At 44.6% G+C, this 12,097-nt stretch overlaps 1 protein-coding gene across 2 annotated transcripts in view; it reads right to left on the bottom strand.

The window, feature by feature from the left end:
* The window catches only part of TTC31 (tetratricopeptide repeat domain 31), a 229,677-nt gene that overhangs the window by 130,667 nt on the left and 86,913 nt on the right, over positions 1–12,097 (bottom strand). For both annotated transcript variants that reach the window (XM_077455711.1, XM_077455710.1), the window contains exon 6: positions 4,196–4,321. In XM_077455711.1, coding sequence (XP_077311837.1) covers positions 4,196–4,321 — 126 coding nt within the window. The remainder of the gene's footprint in view (positions 1–4,195; positions 4,322–12,097) is intronic.

Raw genomic sequence — 12,097 nt, 5'->3', positions numbered from 1 at the left:
TTGACGACCCGCCCAGATGGCTCACCCTAACCAGCCACCCCAGATCTCTCAAGGAAGGATGACATTGTAGAGATGAGACTAGGGTCCTTAGAGCCTGAGGGAGACACTTTTGGGCCCTTTTTTGGGGTGTTTCAACCTCCCCTTCTGACCACAGTGGAACGCAGAGGTACTGCCAGAAGATAATGCACCCACTGCTTGAGGAAATAGTCCAGCAACTGCTGCTGCTCATCCTTACGCTCAGTAAATGTGCCTAGGGAATGCCTGTGCCACCACTTACGTGCCCCCATTGGCTCTTGTGTCCCTCCGTCAGCCTGCAGTCTGCAAATGGAGCTTTTTATTATGCAGTTCCACGCTGTGGACATTGACGCACACCAATGTCTCGCTAAGCCACGCCCACTCCGCCTTCCTACCGCGCCCCCCCCCCCTTTAAAAAAAAGACCGTTCCCATGCGTGAGCGGGCCTCCGATCCAACTGGATTTACTTGTATGTGGAGAGGGGGGGGGGGGGGTTGAGAGGAGGAGAGGAGATGGAGATCCACCATGCTGAGGCGCTGGAAGAGCGGAGTGGCATGCGTCGGTCGTTCTGGGCTCCCCCTGCCTAGTCCGGGGGAGTGGGAAGAGCTTCTGCCCAGGTGGAGGGTGTTTTTAGAAAAAAAAAAAAAAATCCTCCCTCCAACGTCTTACCGAAGGCCTGGGACTGCTTATCCGGAGGAAGCCTGCAGCTTCTGCTGACACAGAGCAAGATATGGAAAGCATGAACAAGGTACATGCTCTATACTGATGGCCGGACATTCTCCTTTAGGATTTTCTGGTAGAGCTCAGAATTCAGGGTTCCATCAATTACGGCAAGTCGTCCAGGTCCTGAAGCTGCAAAGCAGCCCCAGACCATCGCACTACCACCACCATGTCTGACTGTTGGGATGATGTTCTTGTTATGAAATGCTGTATTCGTTTTATGCCAGATATAAACGGGACGCACACCTTCCAAAAAGTTACATTTTTGTCTCCTCAATCCACAGAATATTTGCCTAAAAGTCTTGGGGATAATCAATTTTTGTTTTTTGTAAATGTGAGATGAGCCTTTGTGTTCTTTTTGGTCAGCAGTGGCTTTGGAACTCTCCCATGGATGCCATTTTTGGCCAGTCTCTTTCTTATTGTTAAAACGTGAACACTGACCTTACCTGAGGTAAGTGAGGCCTGCAGTTCTTTAGCTGTTGTTCTGGGTTCTTTTATGACCTCCTGGATGAGGAGTCGTCATGCTCTTGGAGTCATTTCTGTAGGCCGACCACCCCTGGTAAGGTTCTCCACCGTTCCAAGTTATCTCCATTTGTGGATAATGGCTCTTCCTGTTGTTCACTGGAGTTCCAAAGCCTAAGGCCCCGTTCACACATGCGGATCCATTGGATGGACTCCGCTTGCTCAGCAGGGATCGCTCTGTTGATCCCCGCTGAGGCGGCAAATGACAGGTCCATCTCTACGCTCTACAAGACTCTGGTCCGGCCGCACCTGGAGTATACTGTCCAGTTCTGGGCACCAGTCCTCAGGAAGGATGTACTGGAAATGGAGCGACTACAAAGAAGGGCAACAAAGCTAATAAAGGGTCTGGAGGATATTAGTTATGAGGAAAGGTTGTGAGCTCTGAACTTATTCTCTCTGGAGAAGAGACGCCTGAAAGGGGATATGATTTCATTATATAAATACCGGTCTGGTGACCCCACAATATATAAATACCGGACTGGTGACCCCACAATATATAAATACCAGACTGGTGACCCCACAATATATAAATACTGGACTGATGACCCCACAATATATAAATACTGGACTGATGACCCCACAATATATAAATACTGGACTGATGACCCCACAATATATAAATACCATACTGGTGACCCCACAATATATAAATACCAGACTGGTGACCCCACGATATACAAATACCGGACTGGTGACCCCACAATATATAAATACCGGACTGATGACCCCACAATATATAAATACCGGACTGGTGAACCCCACAATATATAAATACCGGACTGGTGAACCCCACAATATATAAATACCAGACTGGTCCCCACAATATATAAATACCGGACTGGTGACCCCACAATATATAAATACCGGACTGGTGACCCCACAATATATAAATACTGGACTGATGACCCCACAATATATAAATACCGGACTGGTGAACCCCACAATATATAAATACCGGACTGGTAAACCCCACAATATATAAATACCGGACTGGTGAACCCCACAATATATAAATACCGGACTGGTGACCCCACAATATATAAATACCGGACTGGTGACCCCACAATATATAAATACCGGACTGGTGACCCCACAATATATAAACACTGGACTGGTGACCCCACAATAGGGATAAAACTTTTTCGCAAAAAGGGAGTTTAACAAGACACGTGGTCACTCATTAAAATTAGAAGAAAAGGAGGTTTAACCTTAAACTACGTAGAGGGTTCTTTACTGTAAGAGCGGCAAGGATGTGGAATTCCCTTCCACAGGCGGTGGTCTCAGCGGGGAGCATTGATAGTTTAAAAAAACTATTAGATAAGCACCTGAACGACCGCAACATACAGGGATATACAATGTAATACTGACATATAATAACACAACATACAGAGATATACATAAAACATGTAGTACACAAAAAAACAGTCCAAATCCTGTAAATATTAGTACTAAAACAGCGCTAAAAAAGAAGTCCAAAATAGCAGCATATAGATAAAATCGTTAAAATGTGCAGAAAGGGTGACAATGGTGGTTTGATCAGCGTTGTAAGGTGATAATGGTGTTCCGTCATAAGTGCTGTAAATACTCCATCCACCAGGATTCCACCACGTGTAGCTCGTACCCCCTTAGGGGGTTAAACTCACCAGACAAATCTGAAGCAAGCGCCTTTAAGGGAATAGTCCCTCTCTTGTTTTACCACAATCCCATTATCATCCACCAGGGTCCGACTGCCATAAGTGCTTCCTTCTTGATGTCAGGTAGCCATTGTACCCTAAGCCCTTGTACACACGGTCGGAGATTTCGACAACCAAATCCGTCGGATCTTGTCCGAAACTGTTGCATACACACGGTCGGACTAAGTTGTCGAAAAATCTGATCATTCAGAACGTGATGATGTAATTTAGTTACGATGGGACTACGTTCAGGCTAGTAGCCAATAGCTTTGATGTAGGAATCTGATCTGAGCATGCGTGGCACTTTGTCCGATCAAAATTCTCTACACATGATCGGAGTATGTCCGATCAAACCAGTTGGTCGGGAAATATTTCCAACAAGTTGGAAAATTGGGTCAGACGGATATTCCGACGGAATCAGTCCGATGCATACCACACACAGTCGGATTATCCGACGACACGGTCCGATAGGACACATTCCGACGGATTCTCTGACCGTGTGTACAAGGGCTTAGACAAACTGAATGTGAGGATCCACCTTCTCCAACACATCCCTGAACCAGTGAGTCAGTCACTGATGGACTTGATGGACTCGTGTCTTTTTTCAACCTCACCTACTATGTAACTATATGTAACAGGTCTGGCAGTAATCAGGCCTGGGTGTTGCAAGTGAAATTCAACTCCGCTTTCCAAAAAAATTTAAAAAAATTGTGGTTAATCACAGTTCATTCACGATTTCAGCATGGGAGGGGGGCAATTACTTTTTCACATAGGGCCAGGCAGGTTTGAACAGCTTTTTTTCCCCTCCTTAATAAACAAAGGAATAATTTAAAAGCTGCATCTTGGATTTACTCGGGCTATCTTTTAATATTAAAATTTGTTTGATGATCTGAATAAATTAAGTGTGAGAAATATGCAAAAAAAAATAAAAAATCAGGCAGGGGGCAAATACTTTTTCACATCACTGTATGTACTGTCTGCCCTCATATTGTAAAGCGCTGCGCAAACTGTTGGCGCTATATAAATCCTGAATAATAATAATAATATATATGTGATCGTGCGTGGGGGGCGGAGCTGCCCTGTAGCAGTAAATCTCCTACGGGGGCGGTCCTGGAGTTGTTTGATGTCCCTGCATGCATTTAATCACAGGAAACAAAAAAGGAAAATGACACATTGTAATCACCCCAAGAGCGGTGTTGGCTGTGTGATTGGAAGACGTTATTCATTTCATAGTGGAGTTGGGTTGTCTTCATCTATAGGAATTACCTCTTGCATCTTCCCTTCGTTCTCCTTGTTGGCGTTGTGCTTCGTGTCGAGTTTATTCCTGCTCTTTGGTCTGATATGACTGGCGGCGTTGGCAACGAACGCGCTGTTGACGTCCCACTCCGGTTCCTGCCAAGAGAGGACAAAAAAGAGGGTGAATGTTCTGACATGTGGGTGAAGGCGGCACTCAGGGCAAGCCGGCGCTCGCCTCTCAGGATAAAACTCCTTCATTTCACTTCACTATGAGATGAGACTAAATGTACGAGTCACACATTCCTCCAATCACAATCATCCGCGGGTCACCAACCAACAAAAGCCCCATTATAACCAGTAACACTGAGTCTATTCATCACACTGTGCATAGCCACTTGACCATCCGGAAGATTTACCCCTGACCAGGCCATTTTTTTGCGATACGGCACTGCATTACCTTAAACTGACAATTGCGCGATCATGCGATGCTATACCTAAATTCAATTTGCCGTATACAATTTATTTTTTCCCCCACAAATAGAGCTTTCTTTTGGTGGTATTTGATCACCTCTGTGTTTATTTTTTGCGCTATAAACCAAAAAAAAAAAAAAGACCCAACAATTTTGAAAAAAAATATATATATTTTTTGCTTTCTGCTATTTTTATTATATTATTATTATTATTATTATAATACAGGATTTATATAGAGCCAACAGTTTGCGCAGCGCTTTACAACATGGGGGCAGACAGTACACTTACAATACAAAATCAATACAGGAGGGAATCAGAGGGCCCTGCTCGTTAGAGCTTACAATCTATAAAACATATCCAATAAAAAAAAAATATATATATATATTTAAAAAAAAATAAATAGAATTTCTTCATAAATTTAGGCCAATATATATTCCGCTACATATTTTTGTTTAAAAAAAATCCCAATAAGTGTATAGTGATTGGTTTGCGCAAAAGCGACTACAAAACTATGGGATATATACTAGAATTTTTATTATAATTTTTTTTTTTAAATATATACTAGTAATGGAGGCGATCAGCTGGACTGCGATATTGCGGCGGACATTCTGACACTAAAGGGGTTTATGTACTAAAGCTAGAGAGTGCGAAATTGAGTTACATTTCTAATATATATATATATATATATATATATAAAATTAATTCTGCCAATTTGCATCGCATTTGGACCAAAACAGCGCAGGACCCTTATATATATATATATATATATATATATATATTATATATAAAAGGGTCCTGTGCTATTTTGGTCCAAATGCGATGCGAATTGGCAGAATTAATTTAATTATATATATATATATATATATATATATATATATATATATATATATATATATATAATATAATTTTTTTTTTTTTTTTTTATTAATTCTGCTAATTCGCATCGCATTTGGACCAAAATGGCGCAGGACCCTTTTTTTTTTTCTTTGTCTGCACATGTGAACACCCATGCGATCTGGTTCCTGTCCGAATTCACCGCTCAAACTGCGATCTGTGAACCGATCTGGGGGTGTCATTAACTTTGTATTGACACCCACAGCGGTTCGTAGAGGGCAGTGTGAACCGCCAGCGATTCAGGTGAGATGCGGGAACCTCAGGGTGGATAAAAATCAATGATCAATGAAAAATCTGATTTTTATGATTTAAATCAGATTTTTTTTTTTTTTTTTTATTTAACCACTTAAGGACCAGGCCTCTTTTTCAGACTTGGTGTTTACATGTTTAAAACTGTTTTTTTTTTGCTAGAAAATTACTTAGAACCCCCAAACATTTTATATTATTTTTTTTCTAACACCCTAGAGAATAAAATGGCGGTCATTGAAATACTTTTTTTTCACACCGTATTTGCGCAGCGGTCTTACAAGCGCACTTTTTTTGGAAAAAATTCACTTTTTTGAATAAAAAAATAAGACAACAGTAAAATTAGCCCAATTTTTTTTTTATATTGTGAAAGATAATGGTACGCCGAGTAAATTGTTACCCAACATGTCACGCTTCAAAATTGCGCCCCGCTCGTGGAATGGCGTCAAACTTTTAGCCTCAAAAATCTCCATAAGCGACATTAAAAAAATTCTACAGGTTGAATTTTTTGCGTTACAGAGGAGGTCTAGGGCTAGAATTATTGCTCTCGCTCTACCGATCGCGGCGATACCTCACATGTGTGGTTTGACCACCGTTTTCATATGCGGGCGCTACTCACGTATGCGCTTGCTTCTGTGCGCAAGCTCATCGTGACGGGGTGTTTTTAAAAACCTTTTTTTTTTTCTTATTTATTTTAATTGATTTTATTTATTTTTACATTGTTTTTAAAAAAAAAATAAAAAATGGATCACTTTTATTCCTATTACAAGGAATGTAAACATCCCTTGTAATAGAAAAAAGCATGACAGGTCCTCTTAAATATGAGATCTGGGGTCAAAAAGTCCTCAGATCTCATATTTGGGCTAAAATGCAAAAAAAAAAAAAAAAAAAAAAAAAAAAAATGACATTTAAAAAAAATATACCTTTAAGAGGTATGGGCGGAAGTGACGTTTTGACATCGCTTCCGTCCTCCTATGGTATAGAGACGAGTGGGGGGGCCATCTTAGCCTCACTTGTCTCTATGCCCAGCTAGGAAGAGGACCCGATCGCCTCCGCCGCTACCGACGGCTCCGGTAAGCCGCGGAAGGTGCGGGAGGGCGGCGGGAGGGGGGGGTGGCACCTCTCCCGCCGCCGATAGCGGTGATCTCACGGCAAATCCGCCGCGGAGACCACCGTTATCGTACAGCCGGCCGCCGCCTGAAGAGATGGATATCTCGGTTGTGGCAGCAGCTGCTGCCGTTACCGAGATGTCCCTCTTCAAAAAACATCTCTTCTCAACATAGTTTTCTATTTAAGGTACATTAATAATACAGTTTATTCAGCATAAAACGGAGCTTAGTTATGTAGCATGGGGGATGTATATTCTGCAATATTTACATTTTTTGGTGAACTCATTCAATGAATCCAAGCTCTGCAAGCTGAGATAACATGCACTGCATTGATGCATCCATGCAATTTTACAGTAACCGTGAGATAAAACAAAGTTCAGGAATATTCCTTTATCCCATTGTTTTTCAAATCTATGTACACTGCAAACTGTACGATTGAATCGGTTCGGATATCGCTGTTTTACTAACCCGACAGCTTATTATTCTAAATAGGAAACCTTCATTTTGTTTTGCAAATATTAAAGAGAGTCTAACTACCAACAAGAATAAGTCCTTATGGGGAGGGGGGGGGGGGCATGTTCAAGATGGCGCTGGGAGCAGACGTGTTTTAGACGAGCTCCCGACTGCGGCCTATGATCCTGTCTCTATCATGGTGCAGACTGACTATTTACAGCTCACCCTTCTCCGGACTCTCTGCGGGTGTGCTGGGCGATGCCCGAGGGAAAACGTGTCAGCCAGAAGAAGAATTCACCGACCACAGTGAGTACCTTGCCTTTGCCGGGGGGGCCTACTACCAGCTCGGCGCACGACATGGAGACCCAGACTGACTTCCGCACCTGACGGGACCATCCAGGGCAGCTCTGCAGCCTTTGACGCCCTGATGCTGGCCATCACGACCTGCCAGTGCACAACTGCAAAAATCGACCACATGCAAACCGGAAAGGCCCTTATCCGTAGGGACATGGGGAAAATTTTGGGACCGGGTGACGGAGGTGGAGAGATGGGTCTCAGAGATGGAAGATGTACAGAGGGACCACCATGCGGACTTACAGACCCTGAAACTCAAGGTCAAATACCAAGAGACCAGAGCAGAGGATGCTGAAAATCGGAACCGCCGCACAAATTTGGGGGTCCTGGGCCTCCCTGAGGGGTCCGATCCCGTGACTTTCATAGAACAGTTGCTCTCAACTCTACTGCCCAGAGCTAAATTCTCCCTGCACTTCTCTATCGAACGTGCCCACCGAATGCCAACCACTAGAGGCCCCCAAGGGGCCCCCACCACACACTTTCATATTCAAACTACTGCACTACCGGGACCTGAGACACGGCGCGCTGTGCTGCACGAGTGCAAGGGGAATTCAAATTTAAGAACACTAAGCTCCTCATCTTCCCGGACTATTCAGTGGAGACACAGCGCCAACGCAAATCATTTGACCATGTGTGCGCCATGCTGAGGCAGAAGGGGATCAAGTACATCGTGCTCTTCCCTGACAAATTACGGGTTCAGGATGGCAAATGTGTACAGTTCATTACTTCACCTAGGGAAGCTGCCGCATGGGCTGACATGATCCAGAAATGATGATCTACTCTGTGTGTTGCTGTCGTTCCTGAGCTTATCAGGTTACTTCTATGGCCACGATAACCACTTGTTTTTCATCCCTGTTGTTCTCTCCAGTGACCCTGCTGCAGCCCTCTCCGGGAGCGGGCCCCTGGAGACCTGGGAATCCCACTTGCTGCTTAATTCCCTGGCCACAAACCCCCCCCCCCCCTGGCTGTTGAACCTGGACTGGCATCCTGCAGACTCTGCCTGGGAACACTGCGTACTACACAGTGACTAATCCCTGCCTTACATTGGAGTATCTCCACTACTCCCTCATCCTCTGGGGCTTGCAGGGTCCCTGGTCAACGCTGCTATCCCCCTCCTAAAAGATGAAGACTTTTCCTGGCAGGGGATGTAAAGATCTGTGGGTTTGTGGGGTGAGCCCCCCACCCTGGAGCTCTGTAGGTTGGATGCTCTTATAGCCAGTGGGACTTTGCACCATCGAGCCGTCACCTGCAATGATCCCGGGGACCTGGGTGATTGCAGCTGCAGGTCGCAGAGCGAGTCTCATGGTCAATGTTTTTGTAACAACCGAAAGTTCATTTAAGTTTGTGCCCCCAGGGATCCGGGTGATCTACACCACCAATCCTTGCCGGATTATGTTATGTACTTTTGACTATCTTTGAAGTGAGAGGTTGAGCGCCTCTTGCACATTTGCCTCCATGCCCAGCCGGTGAGCTGGTATTGTATTGGGGATACAAACCCCCCTCCTGTGCTGGGGGGCGGAGGGTGGGTGGAGGGTGGTTGGATGTGTTGGGCCATTGTTGCTGGCTCCAAGTTGAGCGTTTTAATATATCTGACAGTACATACTGATGTTGCTCCGCCTGATACTGCACGCTTTTCTGGATTTCTCTCCTGCACTTTCCGGATCTGGATGTCCAGCCTATGGAGGCTTGAGTCCCCTCCAGCCTACGGAGGCTTGAGTCCCCTTTCCATTCTCCATTGCTTTCACTGCAATATAAATGTCTTCTCTTAAGATCCTCTCCTGGAACACACGAGTCATGAACTCTACCATTAAGCAATCCCTGGCGTTTCAATTTATTAAAAACGTATGGCCCTCATATCTGTGTGCTCCAGGAGACACATCTGACTGGCAGTAAGACCTTTAGCTTAAAGAATCCTTGGGTGTGACACCACTACCATTCTACATACTCTAAACTTTGCAAGGGGAATAAGTGTACTGGTCCTCAAGACACTCCCTTTTAAACTCCTTGACTTGGCTCTGGATCCAGAGGGCAGATATGTCATAATCCATGCACTAATCAACTGTCTACCAGGGGTAATAGTGGGTCTCTACCTACCACCCCCAGCCTCCTTCCACGTGCTGAATCTGATCACAGCGAAAATAGCAGAGTTCTCTACTGAAAATGTGGTCCTACTGGGAGATTTTAATATGGTCCCGAAGTCTGGGTTGGACAGACTCATGGCTACCGGCACCACCCGCCAAGGCTTGGCGACTTGGGCTGACACATATGGTCTGAGTGATATTTGGCTGTGGAAACACCCCCAAACTCGTGCTTTTACTTGTCACTCCGCCTCGCACAGAACTTTCTCCCGCATAGACCTGGCCTATGCTGGGGGCTTGGTCCTGCCCAGAGTTTGTGATATTGTAATTTTGCCCCGGGGTATTTTGGATCATGCTCTGCTCTTTCTGATCCTGGACCTGTCTGTTGTCCCCTCGGACAGACTGTGGAAGCTCTCCAGGTTTTGGGTCTCGGATGCGGAGGTGGAGTCGAAATTTAGGGGCAAGATGGAGATGTACTGGAGGGTCAACGCTGGCTCGGCCTCTGCATCCTCCGTATGGGATGCATTCTCCAGGGGACAGTACCAGATCATCATAGCTGAGGTTCGAAGGGGAGCGTAGAGCAGAACTTACTGGCCTAGAGGACAGACAGGCTAGACAGGAGCCTCTATATGTCAGATCCCAAGACCCCCCTCTGTTACGACCGCCTACAATCCCTGTCCGGAGAGATTCTCCTTTTGAGAAAGACCTTGACGCAAAAGAAGTTACTCCATCAGACCCAACGAATATTTGAGCAAGGGGAAAAGACTAGGCGCCTGCTGGTCTGGCTTTTCAGGGAGCAGTCAAGCTTCGTGACCATAGATCAGATCCTTGCCCCTGACGGTACTCTCCTCTTCACTCCGGCGGAGATTAACCAATGCTTCACTACCAAAAGCTTTATAGCTCCCGTGCAGACTATGAACACCACGACCTGACAGATTATTTAGATAATATAGAGATCTCGGTTCTCACCTCGGCCTATGCGGATAAACTAGATGCACCTATTAAGGTTGAGGAGATTTAGACGGCACTAAAAACGATGCAGACGGGCAAGACCCCTGGCCCAGATGGCATGCCGATCTTCTATAAGATGTACGCAGAAGACTTGGCCCCTAAGCGCCAATCTTTACTGGCTAAATCCCTAGAAGTGGAAACACTTTCTGACACCATGCATGACACAGTGATAGCGCTCATTCCCAAACCAGGTAAGGACCCTACTCTCTGCACTTCTTATCGCCCCATTTCTGTCCTTAATGTATAGGGTAACAAATAGTGTGGCGCTGGATATATATAGCAAAACCATACATAAAAGAATTATATGATTGTGAAAAACAGAATGTGAAAATACAAAAAATGCAACATGAAAACTGTAGGTACTAGAAAATATTAATAACTAAATAGTGAGTCCCAGTGAACAAGTCCACATATATTAAGTGGTGCACAAATGGTGTGGTAAATATTCCTCACGGGGAAATCAGGGAATCCACAGGTCAGGTGAAACCAAGAGTATCAACTTGTCTGAAGTGATTTCAAAAAATAGGTAAAATACTCTTACCAGAGAAGATGGACTCATCTGTTTTACGATGGTTGAGTCAACAGCGCTTGGGGTCCAAACATGGAACCAAATGATGGATTGAGGGTAGTCCGAATGGATGCTGGGGAGGCTTCCGATGTTATAAGACCACGGTGAGCGTCTCTCGAAAACGTCTCTCAAAATGTCAGGATCGAATATGCCACATTTGGGGTGCCAACCCCAAATGTGGAAGGAGATCCACAAAAAATATATAAAGGAAAAAGAAAGCTCCAAATGGTGCAGATCAGAGGGTAACCATTAGGTTTTATTTAAAAAGTCATAAAAATAAACAAAATTATGACATGTGATCACAAAGAAGAAATGTTTAGAATAAAAAGCAATATGGGGTGCCAGATGCAAGCCCGACGCGTTTCGACAAAGTATGTCTTCAACAGGGGCATCAGACGTTTCGAGAGACGCTCACCATGGTCTTCTAACATCGGAAGCCTCCCCAGCATCCATTTGGACTACCCTCAATCCATCATTTGGTTCCATGTTTGGACCCCAAGCGCTGTTGACTCAACCATCGTAAGACAGATGAGTCCATCTTCTCTGGCAAGAGTATTTTATCTATTTTTTTAAATCACTTCAGACAAGTTGATACTCTTGGTTTCACCTGACCTGTGGATTCCCTGATTTCCCCGTGAGGAATATTTACCACACCATTTGTGCACCACTTAATATATGTGGACTTGTTCACTGGGACTCACTATTTAGTTATTAATATTTTCTAGTACCTACAGTTTTCATGTTACAT

The sequence above is a fragment of the Lithobates pipiens genome, unplaced genomic scaffold, assembly GCF_037356315.1.
Source record: "Lithobates pipiens isolate NorthernLeopardFrog02 unplaced genomic scaffold, aLitPip1_a1.2 Scaffold_25, whole genome shotgun sequence".
NCBI lineage: Eukaryota > Metazoa > Chordata > Amphibia > Anura > Ranidae > Lithobates > Lithobates pipiens.
This window is presented reverse-complemented; position numbering and strand designations above follow the sequence as displayed.